Below are 22,188 nucleotides of genomic sequence, written 5' to 3'. Positions count from 1 at the left end.
CACACACACACACACACACATCTTCTCTGCTGCTCCTCCACTGATGATGGCGCAGACTAGCTGACCCCCAGCTAGCCACCACATGACGCCAACAGACGCTGACTGATGCCAACTGTGTCCGGTGCCTGAGAACGACTCGGAGCTCCAGGTCAGCTCAGAAACCGCTCAGCCTCCGAGTCACAGCATCCACTTCCGACCTGGGAAGTCGCACTGCGTCTGTTCGTCTGACTTGGCTTACGTTAGCTTAGCTCGTTGCATCGCCTTCGATTCATTCCCGCAGCTGTCTGTTACACGTGCGGGGGCTCGCGCGGCGGACGCGTCCACCCGAGGCCGATCCCGCTGCGTTCACGGTTCGGTAAATTCACAGCGGCGGAGGGCCGACGGTGGCCCGAGGAGTCGTTTGTTTCGCTGCTACGTTTACCTGATCCGGCGGCGACCGCCATCTTGCTCCTGCTCTGCGGGAGCGCGCACGTCGTTTGGCCGTTGTTAGCAGCTGCTGTGCGTGCGCGAGGACTGAGAGCAGCCGGCTTTCTTTGTTGCGTTCACACACACACACACACACACACACACACACACACACACACACACACACACACTCTAATTTTATTCATACCTGTGTGCACGTTATACTCTGTTATTAGTTGTTGGTACATGTGGTTAAGTTGACAATAAAAGACCTTGACACCTGAACCATAAAAAAAAAGAAAAATCACCTCATTAATAATATTCAACATTAAATCTTGCATTAAATAGTGGCTCAGTGTCATGTGAGTTTTATTTATTTAATGTTATGCTATGAACTGTACTGTATTTTAGATCATGTTTAGCCTGTAACAGAATGTTCAACTACTACACTATCTCCTCAGTCCAGTCCAGACCAAAGGTTCCTAGAGGAACAGAATGTTCCAGTGTCAGACTCAAACGAACCAGGTCCACACACAGCAGTCCACTGAGCTGAACTGTCAAATGAACACATCTTTTCAGTGAGTGATTCAGTACAGTTCGTTCACCCAAAAGATTCACACTTTCAACGAAATCGGTCACGAATGGGACAATGCTGACAGACAGAATGAGTCACGCATTCATTTCTAGCACCGACGGAGAAAACCGAAGAAGAGTCAGAAAGGTTCAACAAACAGCATCGACAGACTTACGGATGATCACACACCAATAATCCCCATTCCATTTCCAGTTAGCTACTTTGGATCCTGTCGAGAGCACACAGGAAATTAGCTCATTTGTATTAATTAGTTGCACAGGACAAAGACCCCTAAACTGATGAGTCAAACGAGAATTCATTCTGTTTAAACCCTTGAACTCCGATGGTATCTCGGGCACAAGATTGGTGCGAGCATACGGCAACTATATGTTTATCTGTTTACCAGAAAATGGTTCCTGACAGCTGAGAAGTGTGACTTGGTTCCTCTGTCTGGTGTGAACAAGGAGAAAACGTCCATCGGTTCCTGTCATTACGGTAATCCCATTCGCTTTGTGGCTGGAAGCTGGCAAGTCATTACCGTAATGACAGTGACTTGTCAAGTGCAGCTTCTCAGCTTCCAGGAAGTGATGGACGTTGTTTTCTCCTTCTCCACACCTGGTAGAGGACCCAAATGACACTTCTCAGCTTCCAGGAGCCATTTTCAAAGAGCAAATGGTTTTCAATTGGTATTAAATTGGTATTCGACTGGTATTAAAGGGTTAATCATTTGATCGCCCTGCTGTGTTATTCTGTCAGAGGCACACCCTCAACCTTTCTTAATAATTAATCGAAGGAAACATGACAGAAGGCACTGTGTGTAATTATTAACCTTTTATTTAGTGCATCTATAAATACAGTTTCATGTACACACTGAGTCTCCCCAATGGAAGACAACAAAAAGGCATCAAGGCATTAATCTGATATCTAGAACTCCATCACCACCAGCAAACATCAGCGACGACAACATCCACGTGATCCTGCCTCAGACCGTCTCAGGAGCCACAGGAAACCAATCAGGGAAAGAATAAGGCAATTTAATACAAAGTTCAAGGATCTATACAAAAGATTTCAGCAAAGCAACTGTCCACCTCACCTGTGTCCTTTCACCAAATTATAGTTTCGTAAAAGTAGTTTCATAAAATACCCTTTAAATCCACCAATGAGAGCTCTCAGTGTCCCGGACATCCAATCACAGGAGGCCGTTCGATCAACCGATCAGTACTTTTTAGGCAGAAACTAGTGACGGAAGCAGCGTCACGTCACAATGGAGTGTTTGTTCATAGGATACTGATCAAAAACTACAGTCCAAGTTAATGTGTGTTAGATTTGTACCATTTCATCTCATGAGCCTTAAACACCGACAGTATCCCCCGGCGCTACGTTCACACTAGCATACGTCGCAGCACCGTACTTACACGACTATTTGTCTATCAGAAACTGTTCCTGAAAGGAAGTTGCTGTCATTACGGTATAACGACTCACCGGCTTTCTGGCAACAAAGAAAATGGGATTACTGTAATGACAGCAACATGGCTGTCACCTTTCAGGAACCGATGGACGTTTTCTCCTTCTAGCTCCTTCTTCACACTGGGTAGAGGAACCGAGTGACACTTCTCAGCTTTCCATTCCACTTTCTGCAGTAGCATAAAAAACGTACTCTAGTCTGCTAGCTAGTAAACAGCACCGGGGATACTGTTAAAGGGTTAAAAGTCAGTCTATCTTGTCAGTTTGGTCTCCAAACTCTTAGTGTAATGTATTTCTGTTACTGCCAAATGCCGTTAAAAGGACACAACTCAACTCCAGAGATCTCCACCAGTAGAAGCTCCATGTCGCAGCGACACCGAGTGGGGAAACCCCCCCCCCCGCGCTTCTCACGAACACAAACCGCAACGTACGTCTGCTGCTGACCTCAACGACTACACAATCAAGTAAGAAGGATTCACAAACTGGAATATCACATCACATAAGACTTGAAGTTTGGCTTCAGAATTTGTCCTCATGTTCCTCGAACCGACTACTTCTACCGCTAGAAGCTTCTAGAATTATAGGTCCACCTGTTCACCATGTGAAGACAGGATTTGGTTTGAAATCATGACAAAACATCCTCCCCGACGAGCAGATTCCTTCCGGTCTGCGTCACAGCGTGGAAGGAAGGAAGCTGCTGAGCTCAAACGGGTCTTTCCCCGTCTTCACCAACACAAAAGAACTTCTCACCTCTGAGCTCCGTCTTTGCAAAACTGTTAAACTATTAGAAAAAAGAAAGGCATTGAAGCTAATCAGAGTTAAGACATAGAGTTCTCGTACACTGCATAGTTATTGGCTGTACAACACATTTACAAACGACGGACCCCGAGCATCACAACAAACATCACCTAGTGACATCATCTCATGAGCAGGAGAGAACATGTTCCCGAAGCCCTTGTAATATCGCCATGGCGACCCAGGCGGCGCCGCAGTGACGTCAGCTCTGAAACAAACCGTTCCACAAAACGTGACGAGATGGGAGGTGTTACGGGTAGAAACAATCGTGTTGGCACGTCGGAGATGGTTTCCGCTGCGGCGGTGGGTGTACGGCAGCGTCACAGCCGCTCCTTCGTCGTCGTCGTCACCAGTGGAAAAACACGCCAGGACTCGCCAGAACAGATGTTTGTTTGTCCTCTCCGATCTCATTCTGGAGAAATCTGATTTGTGTTATTCGGTTCTCTGACCACTGGTTTCACATGCTGCTGGGAGGAGTTTGGCATGAACTGATCGTCGTCTTATTGCTCTGACTGAGGTGGAAATATGGCTGCTGCTCAGCTGCGACTCAGATCGACTGGACAGAAAGAATCTCACGGTGCGATCGGCTGGCGCTGTGCAGCTGAGCTCTGTAACAGTGACTCATCAATTTGTTTGTTCGCTTTCTTCCAGCTCCAGTCCAATTTTATCGCTCTCAAACAGACTTTGGACACCGATCCAGAGGAAACGAACCAGTGCTAAATATAAATGAACATCCGGACCAGTACTTCTGCTTTCAGTTGGTTTTTGAAGTGAAGAGTCTTGTCATACCCCCTCGGAAAGCTAATTCTATACGTGTGACACGTCTTCTTCATCACGGCTGATGTCAGAGGACAAGGAGCGTTCTGAAGGATCTACTGCGATGGGCTGTCATGGCGGCGATGATAAGAACTCCTCTTGAAAAACATGTGCGACACTTAAAGCTATGGAAACGGTTAGTAGAGTTTACGTGAGGCAAACGGGGGCTGAGAAGTCTGGACGGAGCCAGGACCTTCTGAGGTAGAGAGCGGTCGGCCCGCGGCGTTACTTGACTTTCTGAGCCCCATTTGAGGTCGTCGGCCCCGGGGCTTCTCTCCAGTCACACTCTGGATCAGATCCTCCAGGTTCCTCCAGAAGCCAAACTTCTCCAGAGGGTAGTTGAGCCAACCTGGAGACAACACAGCTCAGTGAGGGAACCCGTAAAAGGACACGCCCGGGGTCACTGTGCAGACACCGACCTGTGGTGATGCAGAAGTACGTCTCGTGGGGGGAGACGTGATGGACGCGGTGATGCTTGCGGGGGAGGATGACGTGGCAGTCCTGCAGGAACGCGACCCAACGAGGCAGGCCGAAGTATGTGTGCGACCACTTGTGAATCTGATTGGTGAGGGTCACGAAGATGGCCAGCGCAAACAGGTAGCAGTACCAGGGGTACAGGCGGTAAACCTCCGCTGAAACAGAAGCAACACCTTCAGACGGAACAAGGTTCAGGGACGTGACCTTTGACCCTTTAACAATCATGGTACCCCAGGCGCTACATTGGCACTAGCACACCGTGAAGTACTGTAATTACAGGACTACTGGTGCGATCAGAAGAGGTGGAAAGGTTCCTGAAAGCTGAGAAGTGTCACTCTGTTCCTCTACCGGGTGTGAAAGAGGAGCTGGGAGAAGAAAACATCCATTGGTTCCTGAAAGTTGACAGCAGCCATGTTGCTGGAAGGCGGCAAGTCATTACCGTAAAGACAGCAACTTGGATGTGAACTTTTCAGCTTTCAGGACCCTTTTCCAATGTTTGTAGTAATTACGGTACTCCAAAGTATGCCAGCACCAGCGTATCGGCAGCGACATCAGCCTTGCTCAAAGACAACAGGACACCGTGTCCGTGTGTCCAGTGGTCAGAGACAAACTGAGAACAGACTCCAGCGTCTACATGCAGGCGAGGTGACGGCAGACTCACCTGGGGAGCAGCTGAGGAAGTTGAAGGCCATGTTGGCGAGAGGAACGATGGTCAACATGCAGTTGTCCCCGTTGGTCTCGATGAAGTCGTGCCGGGTGATGGCTGTGGGGTCGATGTGGTGCTCTCTGAACGGTCGTATAAAAGCCTGCAGGCACATCAGGTTACAGCACTGTTCACGCCGCTCAGCTAGCAGCTAACAGCTAGCAGCTCTGGGGGAAAGGAACCCAGTTTACCTTTCCGAAGACGGGTAGGTCCACTGACCCCCAGGTGTCGGCACCCCAGTGAACGAGTCCTGAGGCGAAGTCTGCGGTGAGGATCCCGGCCACTGTAGAACCGGTTTGAGAATGAAGAAACGGACAGAGGACGGTCCATCCTGATGTTTGTTCCACGGTACTCACCGATACCCAACAAGATGGACCACGAATGTGACAAGTTGAAGTTGGCAAGCAGGTGAATGAAGTTGAAGGCCATGAGAGAAAAGCAGAGGACAACGCTGATCCATTCCTGGCATCGTTTACCTTCGAGACAAACGCACACCGTGAGTACAGCTCCACGAGTTCTCCTGCAGGACGCGTTCTCCTACGCAAGTCGAGCCACTGATCTTCATGTGACATTGTAGATTCCAAACCATCACTTCTCTGCGTTCAGGAACGGTTCCACGTTTTCTGAATACACACATAGTCACCAATGAAGGTACTCCGAGTATGCTGGTCAGATGTAGCGCCGGGGATACCGTCGGTGTTGGAGATAACCAATCCGCGTGAGAACAGGTGAGCGGCTGAAACACCTGAATGCTTCTGACGGACAGCTGAGAAGGCATCAACGTATCTGTCCACGGGTGTGAAGGACACTACAGTTACCTGCTTCTTCGGTGCTACGCTCGTTCACCGGCAGCGGTTTCTACCGGTACTGCTGTCAAATGTCACAGCTGAGCCTGAAACAGAAGCGGACGAATTCTCCAACCTGCTTCTTCTTGACGCTCCGAGCGTCAGCGGGCCGCGAACCTACCGATCTGCTGGTTCGTGTTGTGTCACGGGCAAACATGTCGCCGCCGGTTTCATGTCATTAACTCCGTTTCCTTCGGACCTTCTCACCAACTGTTGTTATGTCACCGCTACCTCCGGGTAATCGAACACCCGCGCGGATCCACCGACTCACCTGGCGAGTACAGGTCGGCCAGTTCGCGGGCGCCGGCGTGCTGCGGCCCCCAGCGGAGCGCGGCCCGCTCCGGCGGCGGCCCCGAAACTCCGCGGCTCCGCTCCACAGCCGTTCTTCTTCGTGTCACTCGCCATTTCTCCTGCTCGGGTTCCGCCCCCTCGTCGCCGTCAACGTGTCGGCCCACACACCAAGGAGGCGCAGTCAGCCAATCGGATGCGCGGAGCTGAGCGCGGCAGCCAATCAGTGACCGGGAAGGGCGGCACGAGCAAGTCGTGTGGCCAATGGAGCTGAGGAGGCGGGACAAAACGCGTTTCCGGAAGTGAACCCCACCCGGCCTGTGTGCGCGGGGCCGCACGCACGCACAGTACGCGTACCGGGCTGGAGGAGTTGGGTGCCACCGCGACACCTGCGGCCAGTTAGTGTCACTACAACTGGAAGAGACGAAACAGCAGCAGCTGATTTGATCAGTTTATTCAAGTGACTCCGACGTCAAACTGCTGACTGAAGAACATGAGTTAACAGACGTTACATGAAGTAACTGCAATTCTGACATACAGTATGTGAAAGTAATTTCACATTTCACAGTGATTATCAGTGATTATCAAGCATATTATCAAGCTTATGTTTAATTTCAATGTATTGTACATGAAGATGAATAATGAATGAATGATACAATCCTCATGCAAATGATCCTGCATATATAATTATTATTATTGCATGTTTACTTCTGTTACACCTGTAAATACTGACTTATCCTATTTGACTGACTTTCTTTTCTAAAATTAACCCCTTGAGATTAACCATCTCATTTTCAAGGGGGTCCTTAAATTAACACCAACAATAATTAGATGAATAACGTCGTGAACTATGTCACCTGTTTGCGTCCCTCAAGCTGTTTCCGGTTGTCCTTCCTCCTGGCAACTTTTCAGTAGCTCAAAGATAATGTTCCGGTAACTTGCCAAAACTTGAAGTTCTACATTTCCACGTCATGGAATAAATCTGGTGGTGTGTACTGCTGTTTCCATGTAAACAGAAAGCCCCACCCTACTATCTCATGGTAACAAGAAGGCATCCAGGCATCATTTTCCACCATTTTTAGCTTTTACTCAGATTATTGGTTAAACTTTTCTCTCAGAAGACATAAAACTGAAATATTACATTTCCGTTTGAATGTGTCACTATGGTATTCAAGTTTAAGATAAAATCTGCATTTATTGTCCCACAGTGGTCAGATTTTTGATTAAAGCAAATAATCTTCACACACCTGGTGCAGTCCTTTGATAAAACTACACACTACTTGGTGTTATATTATATATTATGTATGCCAGATTGCGTAAATAAAACGTGAATGTAAATAATCTCTCTACTGTATCTGTTCCAACATTTCTAACCATACTGGTGTTTTTTATAATCCTTAAGTTTCTAAAAAACAAGTGAATTAAAAGTGATAGGTACTAATACACAGTGATCAATAATATGTTAATAAAATCAAGCAAAACAAACAAATTTTAAAATTTTAATTTTATTTTGTCATGTACTCTAGAGGAGCCATCAAACGAAACCGCATTTTATCACCAAAGCACAGAAGCCAAATTTAAGGCTACTTTACTGACACTATGGCTGTTAAAAAAATGAAGCCTTTTCTGTGCAAAACATTTATGCCCATTTCCACATAAAAATACAGACTTCTGCACACGTATGTTTGTCAGTCATAAACAAAAAATTAACATCTACATTGTATACAAGACATACAGACAAAATGAAATATCTCAAACAGCGTTTCCCTGTTAAACAATTTATGATGATTCAAATGGCTTTTACCTGTAGGTCATTGCTACATTTTCAGTCATATGTGGACAATGAAAATCAACAACAAAAACATTCCATTTGTGTTTTCCTGTAGTCAATTAAATGCAAAAATGTGTTTTTTTTTCAGTAATTTTTGATCAGGAACTTTTCACAGTACTATCACAGTCTATACTCAAATTGGTCTTACATTCTTCACTTGCTCCCGGTTTATTACACTTAAGGTCATCTACCTTTTTAAGTTCTTCACTCCCAGTGGCTGTATCTACAGGTTTGTTTATGTTACAGGCATGTCGTTTCCCCTGCTCCTGTCTTTCCAGACTCATTGGTCTCCCTCGACTCCACTCCCTGTCAGCTGGATGGCCTAATTGTTTTTGTTTCATGCTGAAGATATTTTGACTGTTGATCATACGGTTTGGCAGGCATATCGGACCTTCTGTTGGGGTGGGAAGCAAGGCAGCCCTATGTCTCTGAGGTTTTACTGCTTGGTGAGGCTGTGGACTGTTCAAACAGGATGTGATTTTTCTTCGATGTCTGGAGTTGAATCCAGAGGCCTGTTGTATGGTGCAGAGTGTGGATCACGAGGGCCTTGAAATCTGGAACCCTGAGTCCCACTAAAATGAGGAGATCCAGACATGTTTGAATATCTATTTTCATGGCCTCTTCTATCATAACTGGCGACTTGACCCCTTTGACTTGGTCTCCTTCCCCTTATAGATGCCCCTCTGCTATTATTTTGTGGGCCCCTTACATCTGAATGTTGCATGTCATTGTTCATGGCAGGCTCAGGTCCCCTGGGATCAAATCCAATCATGTCTGAACCTCTTATATCAGACCCAGGACCCGCAGTGTTCATATCCCACCTTCCATGCCCATCTCTGATTTCTAAAGTTTCCGGTGGTCCTCTCACATCCATTTCACCATACTCATGTCTTCTCATGTCTGGACCTCTCCGCCTCATGGGATCATGCTCAAATCCTTGTCTAGCAAGTCCAGAGCCCACATCTCCCCAGCTAGACCCAAGGCCTCCATGATCTGAATGTCTGCCATCGGTCCCTGGCCTTCCAATGTTTGTATTTCTGATCATAGGCCCTGGATATCTGAGAATTGGTTCTCTTGTGCCTCTCTCATTAATACCGTCCAACTCAAACTCTCTCTGTTCATTGGATTAATAAAGTCTGGACCTCCCCTAAGAGGCCCATGTCCTTCCAAGTTTGGATCTCTTAAATTCCCTGGCTGCCCCCGGCTAGTCCCTATATCTGGTCCCCCTCGATGATCTGACCCTGGATGTCTCATGTTGGGACCTCTCCTCTCATGGCCACGTCCTCTATTGTCTGGATTTCCTTCCCCTCTAAAAAATGGTTGAGGTCCCCATTGCCTTGACCCAGCACCCCCTCTACCACGCTCCTTCCATTCATTGCCTGGTCTTGCCCTACCAGACTCAAAACATGGCATATCTGGATCATGTTCAAAAGGCCCTGGGCCCCTGCAACCAGGACCAACAAACTCATCTTCAGGACCTCCCCTATGCCCTGGAAATGGCATATTTTGCATTTCTTCTAAATTTCCTCTACCCCCCATGTTTGTAAATTCATTATAATGGTCTTCCATACCATATTCCTGGCCTTGTTCATCTAGCTCCCTGTGTCCAAGGCTGTTCCACATATCTTCTGAACACTGTCTTTCATTTTCTCCAGCCACAATTTTGTGTCCCAATTCATCTGACCATTGACCACTCATACCCTCAGTGTCTGTGCCTCTCCTAGGTGGCCCGCCCCCATCTTTCTCCTTGATTATGCCTGCTGGTATTTGGCTTAATATTTCTCCTCATGGGCCATGAAGCCCTTGGGTTTCTACCTTTTCTATCATATACTGGGATGTCTAAATCTTGGCTTTCCGGATTAGCTTCTGACCCTCTCCAGTCAGCCCCACCACTGTCATCCCTTCTGCCATACCTTGGATCTTCTGGACCTTTTGGTCTGATGCCTGGTCCTCTAAAATCTGAGCCACCAGATCTCCAATCAGGGCCCGAGCTATCCATGTCCTGGTCTCTCCTGTCATGGTTACTTTTTCTGAAGCCAGAACCTCCTGGGCCTTCAATTACATTAGCTCTACTATCACAACCTGGTCCTCTAAAGTCTGGACCCCCTGGACCTTTCTTTTTAGGCCCTAAACCTTCAATATAAGGTCTTTCAATGCCCACTGCTCTGCCATCTGCACTTATCCTATTGGACTCTGGGCCCCTCATATTTGGAGGAATTCTTTCGGGGCAAGGGCCCCTAAATGGTGGGCCACCTGAAAAGCTCCTGCTGTGTCTTGCTCTTTCAGGTCTTCCTTCAAGACCAAGGGGCATAAAACTTGCACCCTCTGAATCTCTTCTGTCAAGCTCTGGGCCTTCTATGCCTGCATCTGTATTCAAACGTGGTCTCATGTTTGGACCTCTTGGTAGACTCCCGTTGAACCCAGGACCCTCTATAAAGGAACCTGGTCCTTCAGGTACTGGTCCCCTAATCTCAGGACCTCTCCTGTTAGGCCCTGGGCTCTCCATATTTGGATGTACACCTTCTGGTCGATGACCCCTAAAATGTTGACCCCCCCTCATCTATACCATGAGGCCTTGGTCCTTCCATCATTGGGCCAGTTCTTTGAGGTCCAGGTCCCAGCTCACCAGGGTTTGTATCTCCTGGCCCTAACCTATTAGGCTCCACAAAGACGGAATTTCTTTCACAACCTTGCGCTCTTACAATTGCCACTGCAGGTCCACTTCCATCATGGCCTTGTCCTTCCATACCTTGCTTTTCAGAGAAGAGGCCCTGGAAATCTGGTTTCCTGGTCCTCTTCTGCCAGGTCGGGATCCCCTGAAATCTGGACCTCCAGGCCCTCTGCACCCAGGACCCTCCTTAGACAAACCTCTCCTCCCAGGGCCTGGTCCTCTAAAATCTGAATGGTAATGTGCTCCCCTGTCATTTTCAGGACCCTCCATTAATAAACCTCTTTCTTCAGGCAAAGGGTCACTTAAATCTCCAGGTCCTCTTCTGTCATAACCTGGGCCTGGACATGTATATTCAGGCCATGACGCCCTGAAATCAGGACCTGCTGGTCCAATCATGTCAGTTCCTGGACCATCTCTAGCTGGATGTTTACCTTGAGAACCTGGACCTCGGAAACGTGGAGCCACAAGTCCCCTCTGAGGTCCAGGAACCTCCATACCTGTACCTCTCTTTCCAAATCTGGGTCCACTGAAATGTGGACGTAAATGTAGACTGTGAGTAATAGGATCCTTCATCACAGAACCCAAATTCCCAGGTTGTGGTCCAATAACATCTGACTGCCCTGGTTCACTACTGTAATGCATTGGGTCCTCATTACCTGGTCCTCCCTTTCTCGGACCCATGAAACCTGGACCACTCAATCCTTCCCTGTCATGTCTTGAGCGATCCATATCAAGGCCTCTTCTTTCCAGTCCTGGTCCCATGAAACCTGGATCCCCTGGTCTGTTCCTGTCATGTCTAAGGCCCCTCCATGTTAGGACCTGTAATTTCAGGCCCTGATTCACATTGACTTCTATGACCATACATACCAGGCCCTACAACACCTGGTCCTGGATATCGCCAATCAGAATTTTTAATGCTTTGAATGGGGCCTTCTTGATCAGTATTTTTATTTGTCCCGTGTGACCAATGACCCTGAATACTTCTTTTTTGAATATCTGCATCCTTCCTATTTGGAAAGGGTTTTCCGACGCCTGCGCTTAAGCTCTTTGCATGTGATTCACTTACAACTTCCGCTTGTGGTACTCTCATGTCAGAGCTATGCAAATTTTCATGAAAATGTGGTTCCTTGAAATCTGCAGGCACACAGCTGTCTTGTGCAATGTAGTTATTGTTAGACTCACCACTGTCATAATTTATGTTTGGCCTTAGGTCTCTCATGGATGTACTGTATCTTGTTTCCGAGCCCCGCTTTTCATCTGCAATGACTGGGAATGGTCTTATATAGCTAGCGTCTGAGCCAGTTGACACTTTAGACTGTAAACTCCTTTGCCTGTCATCACTTCCGCTGCTCAATTGACTTGGAGCTCTTAATCCTTGACTGGTATCAGGTAAAGACGTTTTTGATTCTGGTTCTTTCATATTTGGCAATGAATTCCGCACTGCAGTTCCTGGGTCATTTCCCTGCTGATGGTCAACATTTACATTTTGTTTGTGTGATTTATGATTCCAAATGTTGGTTCTCATGCTATCCAGCCCATGAGCACTCATATCGGTCTTTGAGTAGTGCTCGCCCCCCTTCTCTACAATGTCTTTGTGGACCACTTTGTCCAGATTGTTGAAGGCCTTGCCCAGGACTTCGCAGCTCACTCACACCTGGTCCAGAATGATTTAATCTATTGCCTATTGTAGTTTCTGTAGACTGCGCATCCACTTTATGAGCTTGTTCATGAGCATGACCAAGTATTTCAGACTGCTGTACAATTGTCCCAGCTGCCCCTTGTAGATCTGTAGCTTTAAAATTAAAGTCTCCAAGGTTTAATTTGGTGCTTTTTGACACTTTGTTGGATTGTGTTGTTTGGCTTCCAGTAAGGAGGCAATCATCCTCGGCTTTTGCAAATGAGACTGGGCCGCTGGTTTGTGTCACATGATCTCTGATTTCTTCAATCTCAACAGAGTCACTATTTTCAGTGCTGCTGGGTTTCATAAACTGTGGCTCCGGATCAGGGCTCTGAGGAGAATCTCGAATAGGCGGATCAATTTCTCTTAGAGGAATGGAACTTTCCATTCGGTTTTTGAGCAGCGTTTCCAGTGGAGGGGGGTTCTCCACCTGTGTAGAAGGAACATTACCAAAGTTGTCTTCACTGGCTTGGGCAGGCCCTGGACACTTGTGAAGTTCTTGTGATTTTACTTCTTCAGAAATATCCACCTTCACATTGTGACAAGACTGAGGTAAAAAGTCACTTTTGACATTCTTTTGTTCAGGAATTGTAATTTGAACAAGTTCATATTTTAACTGATGTTCATCTATGTCATCTTTCGTAGGTGATGTACCCTCAACATATTGTCCACAAACAGGATCAAATAGAGAATTCTGCCTTGGTGTCTCAAAGATATGCGGGGAAGGTCCTCTGTGTTTTGACAGGAAGGCCACTGGATCGTTTTTTCTGGGAGATGATGATGATCTTCTATGTCCACTGGAATGCCGACGTGTAGCATGTTCTTTATGACGGCGAGCTTGGCGTTCAGATTTATCTCTAGCTCTATGCTTTGACCTGTCTCTTTTTCTGTGTCTATCCCTTTCTCTATGTTTCCTTGAATGGGAAGTGGAACGCCTCTGAGATCTTCTGGAGGGACTTCTGTGACGGTCCCTTTCACGATGGCTCCGCCTCTTTGGCGATGACCTATGTTTTCTGCTGTGGTGTGAACTTGTCAAAGATGAATCTCGGTTCTTTGCATTGCTTCCTTCAAATACATCCTCTTGTATTTCATTAAAAAGTAGTTCATCCTCTGGATCATAAGGTACATCAGAATCTTCAATCTCACCAGCAGAAGAATACTTTTCACTTTCCTTCATGTTTTCCTGTCCTTCATCTTGTTCTTGAGCTGTATCCGTATTGCTATTTAAATGTGGAATGTCATTTGTGTCTTCTAATATGACAGTTTGTGAATCATCATTTGTATTATCCACAGCCTCTGTAACATTGCTGGCCTTGTCTGTTGATTCTGTAGGCCTTGTTTCAATTTGTATTAAGCCACTCTGAGATGACGGTTGATTGTGAGGGAGACTCTTTGAAGGGGGAGACATCAGAGAATCTGAAACTGAAAATTGAGCCATGAACATACCAACAGCCTCTCTCTGCTGACGAAGGGCTTCTTCTTGCTCCTTTAACTGTCGTTTTTGTTCTTCTATCTGTTTATTTAGCTCCTCAAGCATTCGCTGTTGTTCAGACAATGTTGCAGCTGAGACAACCACAGTGCCCAGGGGAAGGCCCTGTGGAACTACAGGTTGGGCTGGAGTGGACGTAGGAGAAGGCGTTAACACCTGGGTTGAAATTGGTAGTAGGCACGATGGCGAATCTGATCTTTGAGTTTCAACGGGGGGCTTTTTAACAACATCAGGAAGCTTTTTTACAACATCCGTTTGAATATCGTGAAAGATAGTCTCATCCTCTGGATCATAGGCCACATCATCATCTACAGGGGCCGATACAGCAGCATCTGCCTTAACTTTTTCACTGCTCTGTGGAGAATCCATCCCATACCCCATGACAGGATTATACTCTTCTTCTGGGTCATATGGTTGATCAAGTGCATTTTCCTCTTCCTCTATTTCTTTGACTTTAGATTTCTGTCCATACTGCTGAACAATTGGATCAACCATCGACCCAGACAACTGATTCACTGTTAGCCTCTTGGTACTTATTGCTGTTGTTGTAGCTGTTGCAGCATTTCCCTTAGAAGAGGCCACTGTATCAGTTTGCTTATTTTTAAACAATGTTGTCAAGAGAGTTTTCAGTGGAGTATTGTTACCAGATGCCTTAGGAGCCTTGTTCAAGTTGCTACTGGGCATGGACTGAGTGGCATCGGCTGTAGTTGAGGTAGAAAGATGGGGGCCTGGTTTAATGGAAGTCAAAAGAGATGGTACGGTAACTGACCCAGAAGAGGAATCCGAATCCGACCCAGGGCAGGGTGGTGAACCAGGGGGCGTTGTGCCCCCAGGTGTCTCTGGATCATAGGGTTGGAATATCTCCAGCTTGTCAGAACCATACAGGACTGGAGGTTTTGGGATCCACATAGGGTCTTTGGCCATGTGAACCTTTGGTCTCTTTTCTTCTATTTCTGGTGGCAAGCTTCCAGAACGTTTTGGTTTCTGGATGATTGCCAAACCCAGAAGAAGATTGGGTCTGTTCTTTTCGAGCCCTGTGAAATAAACAAAGGTGAAATTAGAAAATGATTAATCAATGTAAATAAATGACAGGTGCTTTCAAAGATCAAGTCCCTACTGAATTTCCAAAAGTGAAATGATAAAACTACATTTAACGTCATTAAAATATCATGGCAAGATACATACAACATAGAGCATTGTTGTTTATAATTCTCTGACTTACAGTAATTCATCATCAGTCATATTAATGTTTAATATCAAAAGGTGGTCCACAGTGCAGCAGTTAATGAATAAGCCAAAGCAACCAAATAGACAAATGTATCAAATGTTTTCTACTGCCATTTGCACAGGAAGGGAAGAGTGACAAAGGATAACAGTGGATCCCTTCCCAAGAGAAGAGTCCAAGTATTATCACACCTGGTCCTTCCAGAGGCTGTAATATGGATGGTATTGATTCCCTTGCACTTAGTGGTACAAGGTAGACATCCTTGATGGACCGGCTGTTATTGGAGATGACACCAAAACGACCTCTGCTGCTGAAGTAGGAAAAGAGAGAGACATAGGCCACCTCTTCCTCCTCTGTGGCTGGTTGAAACCGGATGACACATAATTCCTAAAAAGTAAAATGCAAAATGTTGCTACATTTCCTACATTTAGTTACTGAACAACAATAAAAAGGAAATATATACACATCTTGCCTTTGTAACAGATGTCTTTAGTTTTGCAACATAATCCCAAACTGTTTGAGGCATGATTCGTCCTCCAATTTGAATGGTGTCAGGTAGATCCTGCACACAACATAACACATTTATGAATTTATCTCAAACCAATAGGAAAAGTGGGGAAAGCCTAATTTTACCGTTTTAAGAGTTTCACCAGATCCTGACACCAAATATCCCTTGGTGACAAACCTGGCTACAGTGAGCATGCTGAGGAAGCCTTTCCAGACAAAGTCTTGCCTTGCAAGGAACTGAGCAGTGCCACCATCAGCTGGAGATTCCGAAATTACAGTCCTGAAATACAAAATAGAACACCACAATCATAATCCAACCCACAGTCCATGGTTTACCTCAACTAGAAGTCACTAGAGACATTGTTATTCTGCAAATACCTTGCAGATGTGTCGTAGAGCCTGGGATGTGCTGAGGAGGATGGTTTCATTAAGATGGATTTAGGTGTTTGTGTTGGCCGTCGTGATGAAGCTGGAGCTGACAGCACAGCAGAGGTACCCTCTTTAAGAGGAGCATACTGGCCTGACTGATTATGTGTCATAGTCACAGGACGGGAGCTGCTACTGGATGTGGCAGAAATCCTGTTTGCTGCAGTTCGGGGGTCGCGCCTTGTGATCGTTACTGTGGACACAACTGGAATCACAACTGGTGCATATGCTCTCTGTGGTGTTCTAGCATTAGGTGCATCAGGGTTTGGAGATGAGGTGGATTCCATGACAGGGGACGCCGGAGACTCTATAGTTGGGGAAGCAGGAGAATCCAGAGTCGGAGAAGCTGGGGATTCAACTATGGTCAAAGGTGAGTCAATAATGAGGCACGATGACGTGTCCATGTCAGGTGAGTCAGGTGGCGCCCGCAGAGGGGAGTCATCTCCTGCAGACTTTCTCCAGCGTGAATAAGGTTTATCTATTGATACGGAAACCTTTGACTTTTTCTTCACAGGTTCCTCCTCTTCTCCAGGTATTATTTGTCCTTTGGGAATAAATATGAACGTAAGTAGCAATAGTTGGCAGTTGGATACAAAATGTCATCTAGATGTTGTAAAACTAATTGGCAAATATAATTCGTGTTTCTTTCACCTGTGCATATCTTGCATTTCAGGTCAAAGAGGTGAGATTTGTGCTCCGATGTCGTGTCCTTCAGCATACAGGTGAGAATATCTGGTACTGCACTGACTTGACTTGGGTCACTGGCTCCAGGCTTGAGGGTAGTACTACTAGGAAGACTTCTCTTCTGTTCCCGAGAAGAAAACTATAGACACACAAATTCACATCAATACCATTTTATGAGACATACATAGGGTATTAAAAGTGACGTGAATAGGATGGATACACACCGCACTGTCAGGTTTTCTCTCCGGTCTGGTGGGATTTAAACAGGGCAAATCAACCTTCACTGCTTCAGGCTTCTGCAGCAAAGTTGTTGTTTTAGCAGCTGTGTCCTTAAGTTAGAAACAAATAAAGATCCAAAGTCAAATCTCGACAAATCGGAGATCTGATAGAATTCGGTGTTATCACCAACATTACCTCTGATGTTTCTTTTGAACTTGGCTCTGGTGCCTTGGTAGCCTGCATGTCCTTCTGGCTCATCCTGACCAGTCTGAAGGGACTGATGTCTCCCCGGACAACCCGATATAACAAGCCCTAAAGAGGAACGTATCAGTGTCATACTGTTATTGGTAAAGAAAATTATGCAAATCAAGGACAGAAATCACAAAGCAGGGATTTATAAAGTTTAAACACACCTTGTTTTTGGGGTCTTTCAGGTTGAACATTATAGTCCTGTACTTGTTCATGTATTTGCTGTCGGTGTTTCGAAATATGTCGAACATCTCCGTCTCCATGCTCGCTACGAGCTTCGCCACTTCACTCTCAGACATCACCAAATCGTCACAATCACATACCCTGATCAAGCAAAGGCGTGATTAGTAAGAGTATCTGTTGTGCATTCCGTATGTTCCTGGTCATCATGTTTCTCTGACTACAGAGAAAAACTGACATTATGCTCATATTTACATCAATCATTCAACTTCTGAGATGTGCAAATTGTATGAAAATGCAATATAGGGATAAATATTAAGTTAGTATGAACTATTTCAAAGGCTCATTTTCAATGTCAATGTCAAAGTCATTGATAGATGACAGCCTTTGTTTTATGAAATGCTGAGTTCCATTCATGTCTCACCTTCTGAACAGGATGCTGGTGAGTGAGCGTTGGATGCTCTGTCTGACCTGGTTATTGGGCTGAGGGGGTCGGGAGGAGGGGGCACTGGGAGCAGGGGGCACCAGCAGATTCCGGGGCTCGTTCATCAGGGTTGGAGCAGATGGAGGCTTCTGTCCAAAAACCGAGGCTGACACTTCGCTGGACAGGGGCTGAGCTCCGGCCTGCTTCTTTGGTATTACGTATGTGGTATTAGTGATCAACAGGGCACCTGATTCATGATGTTTGGAGGTGGAGGGAGTTGGGGGGAGCGTTGCAGCAGACGGCCCAGATTTTGTCACAGCAGGTGGGATCGGTTCATTGGATTCGGCAGGTTTTTGCTTTGACACATCACTGTCGACAATGTCATTTGTTTTCACTGAGGACAGGGTCTGTGGTGGGGCAGTCTCAACCTCAGCAACAGGTTGGGGGGAGGCTGCAGATGGGTCCTCTGGAGGTTGCTTTGGAGGAATTGCAACGTCACTGTCAGCTTCTACTTGTTTACAGTCATTTATGGCTGTTAGGAAAAAAAGAACAGCAGGACATTGGGTGAACATGAAATATTTCCATTTACTGTTGTATAAATCAAAATATTACAGAATATGTAAGATTTTTTTCTGAAGATCCATTGGTAACAAGAACTTGTGATATATGGCAGCATTTTGACCTTGATTTCATTTTTGGAAAATAATCTGAGCCAGAGTCCATCATGCTGCAATAAGATGGTCAGTGAATACTGTATATGAACGATTGCTGGTCGATTGATGATTCCTCCCCCATTTGTTTAATACAGAAGATGTCCTCATGACTATAATTAAAAGAAAATATTTCACATTTTTTACAAAAATCTGCTCTACATCCTAATTCATTTTCACTCGGCTCTTTGAATTGAATATTGTATTCATGCACATCTGCATCTTCATAGACAAAACCTAAGTCACGCATCACCAAATCATTTCATTATTTCACTACAATATTTCAGCACAAACTCTAATTTTCACTTGGGCGCAACAAGTCCAGCAGCCACCCTCCGCTGTCCCTGATGCACCACAGGACAGTACAGCAGTAAACACAAAGGGAACAAACATCACCTACTGGCTGGCAGCTCCTATTGTCTGGCAATGTACAGAAAGAATCTAACACAGAAATGATCAAAACAACGATAACTGTTAACTGTCTCCCTAAAGTCTCCCTAAAGTCACACTGCTATTTGTGCTATCCAAACTGAACATACTACTCACATATTACTATTGTAATTTTTTTCTTGGAGATGAATAAATGATCTATGATTACGAATATTGTTATCACCATATTCCTTTTTTTCTTTTTCACACAAGGTATGGTGATGTTATTTGGTTTGACGAGTCAAATTGAGGGCATTTATATGCATTCTGGGTTTTGGACCTCACCTCTTTATCTGCCTCGCTACCAAGAGAGATATGTATGTAATTATTTATTACCACATAGAGATTAAAAACAAAGTATCTAATAGAACTTTTTGCATGGTCTTGAAAACTGGATTTCAGACCACAATTCTGGAAGTTATTACACTGCCACTTTTAATCTCTTCCAAATCACTTTTATTCATTATTGAGATTTTACTTAAGTCTGCTATTTGTGTATCGTATCTTAGTCTTTTACTGGATTTCCATACTTTTCAGGCGAGAGGTCATTGCACGACCATTCTGACTGACAGTGGGGTCGTCACCAACCGTTTAGTTTTCAGCACCAATAAAACCACATGGAACGTCCCAGTGATGACTGACATTCCTTTGGGAGAGATCAAATGAATAGCTGTTCCCTGACGTTTCCTCCTTCTTCACTTTAGAATCCAAACTAGGCCCTGGCACACATTTCAGTACACATAACTTATTGTTCTCTACTTTATCTTTACTAAGTGACGGTGAGTCATGTGACAACGTGAGAATCCAAATAGTGCCCACGGGTTGATGGAGTGGGAGGGTTTTACTTCACTAGAAGACGTGAACACCACATGGTACCGGTTATCACCAGGAAAGTGTGTGTGTGTGTGTGTGTACCATACTGCCATGCCAAAAGTGACAGTATTATTAGTCCCTTTTATTTCTTGAGTCCTGAGAGGTGTACTGTTGTGTGCTACTGTAAAGAGGTGTATTTACCTCTGATAAAAATGCTGTGCTCAACTCAAATCATGACTTAGAACTACATTACCTTTGTGAATAGTCAGAAGAGGGGCACTTTGGAAATATAACTGACAAAATGACAAGTTCCCATGTTTTAAATGTAATAGTCGTGTAACTATTTCAACTTTATCAAGACAACTAATTACATGTAGTGATTTGATTTTGTACATGTTCTCAACTGTTCCAAATGTTGAGATGTGTCAGTGCATTGACACCGGCTGCCTTCACATCCTTCAACACGTCAATTAACGTCATCATTCACTCACAAACTAAAACGGGATAATAATAATTACAAAACATCTCCCCTAGGCTTTTACAGAAATTGTTTAGGTGTAACTGGAATTGTACTTGGGAATATTTCCAATTGTGAATTGTGCAATTAAATTGGTTACTAATTTAATTAGACATTTACAATTAACATTAATTTAATTCATTGTGAATTTCTCTTCTGTCCATCTGTAGTAGTGTAATTAAATTATATGACACACTCACATGTGACTAGTTACTCAACGCTGTCCATGGGCTGCACCTTGTAAAATACGAGTAGCGTCAGTTGTGTTCTTTGTTGCACATGACTGATTTGGCCAGAAGAGGTCACTGGTGTTCAACAATTAAAGGCTTGAGACGGTGTTGTTGATGGTGAAAGTGACACAGGTAGAGGAAGTGGTCTGACGGCCATGAAGGCCAATAAGAAGCCACGATGGACAGACGGTAAGTCAACCTGTAAAATGGAACTTTGCCAGGATGTGTAAGGATCTAAAGCAAGAACATGGCTACCCCCACCGAATGACACCTGACTGCTAAATAAACACAGATCAAATGACAGTGACTTGAAATCATGTGCATCCTGCATCCAAACAAGCTGGTCGACAAACAAGCTGGTCATAACTACGAACCACTTCTGACTCATATGTGCCAACAAACGATAATAGAGGTCTTTGCAGCCATGAATGACGGATTGTAGTTAGAAAACGGGTTGTCAACCCAGAAGCTTTAAAACACAATTCATGTGCTGGACACTTGTGCTTTGTGGATGACATGTCGTGCCGTGGGAAATTAGGAGAGAATGTTCCATAAAACGACTCAGTGGAGACTTTGTGGAGTAGTTGGGAGTGACCATACAACTGACTACCTGGCATCAGCCATCGAACAAGAAAAAGCTTTCAAGGTGACATTCCATTCATCGCTTCTGAGTTTCGCCTTATGCACCCCGTACATCAGATGACTTTGAAAAGATCTGGAAAAGACTCGGGAAAGTGTCGTAACAGACTGAGGTTTTACAATGACTCAATCCTACAGGGGTCACTATTTAGTCCACTTTTGTTAGAGCGCAACTGTTTGTATGTTGATTGTGTTGCAATGGGTGTCAGTTTGGTTTGAAATGTGGTGGGTGTAGAGAAACCCACCCCCCCCCCCCACACACACACAACCCTTGGAAATCTGACATTTCATCATCGAATGGCAGGGATGAGCATGGATTTCAACATGTTCTACATATTTCTAACTGATTTACAGTTCATTGATCTCTGTCGTTCAGGTCTCATGTTCAGTGTGTAAATCCTTTCCATTATCCTTTAGTGAATCAGTTCATGAGCGATCGAGTCCTGCTTTGTCTCCATTCTACGTTCTCCCCCTCCCACGGCAAAATCAATGTCGTTACGTCACCACAAAGACTGAAAAACGTCTGACAAACGTGTGATATTGTCCTAAGCCCAAGACTAGAGAAGGATCTAAAACAGCTCATATTACCACCAACGATTGACATGACTCCAGTAAAACGAATAAATCTTCCTCCTGACTTTGTTTTTAGTCTGTGACTGTGAGACTCTTTGTCAAGTGTAGATGTGAAGATCCCAGACCAGCTGGATAGTTCCCCCCCCCCAACATGTCAGGTGTGACGGTGTGCAAACATAGTGCAAAGCTCAGGTTTGACATCGATACGGCCAACTGCTGATGATATACCTAAACCAGCCAAAAGCAGGGAGAGGTATCACTTCAGAGGATAACCGACTGATCAAATCAGATGTGAAAGGGAGGATGAAGGGAAATCATAGTGCTCAT

At 45.2% G+C, this 22,188-nt stretch overlaps 2 protein-coding genes across 2 annotated transcripts; both read right to left on the bottom strand.

The window, feature by feature from the left end:
- Nucleotides 1-287: 287 nt before the first annotated feature.
- LOC144740226 (plasmanylethanolamine desaturase 1-like) lies at nucleotides 288-6,484 on the bottom strand. Its single transcript, XM_078623079.1, is given in 9 exon segments — nucleotides 288-455; nucleotides 4,206-4,316; nucleotides 4,318-4,403; nucleotides 4,474-4,686; nucleotides 5,193-5,337; nucleotides 5,426-5,517; nucleotides 5,591-5,710; nucleotides 6,351-6,403; nucleotides 6,405-6,484. Coding segments are annotated over 9 exon segments (1,068 nt in total).
- Nucleotides 6,485-11,261: 4,777 nt separating this feature from the next.
- On the bottom strand, nucleotides 11,262-18,197 carry LOC144740225 (death-inducer obliterator 1-like; the record flags this gene model as incomplete). The annotated part of the gene is made up of 10 exons (XM_078623078.1): nucleotides 11,262-11,395; nucleotides 13,694-15,070; nucleotides 15,453-15,648; nucleotides 15,734-15,823; nucleotides 15,895-16,048; nucleotides 16,147-16,738; nucleotides 16,846-17,017; nucleotides 17,293-17,409; nucleotides 17,511-17,670; nucleotides 17,951-18,197. Coding segments are annotated over 10 exons (3,239 nt in total), but the record flags the coding sequence as incomplete, so codon positions are not given.
- Nucleotides 18,198-22,188: the final 3,991 nt, after the last annotated feature.

The sequence above is a fragment of the Lampetra planeri genome, unplaced genomic scaffold, assembly GCF_965212315.1.
Source record: "Lampetra planeri unplaced genomic scaffold, kcLamPlan1.2.h2 scaffold_1979, whole genome shotgun sequence".
Classification (NCBI taxonomy): Eukaryota; Metazoa; Chordata; class Hyperoartia; order Petromyzontiformes; family Petromyzontidae; genus Lampetra; species Lampetra planeri.
This window is presented reverse-complemented; position numbering and strand designations above follow the sequence as displayed.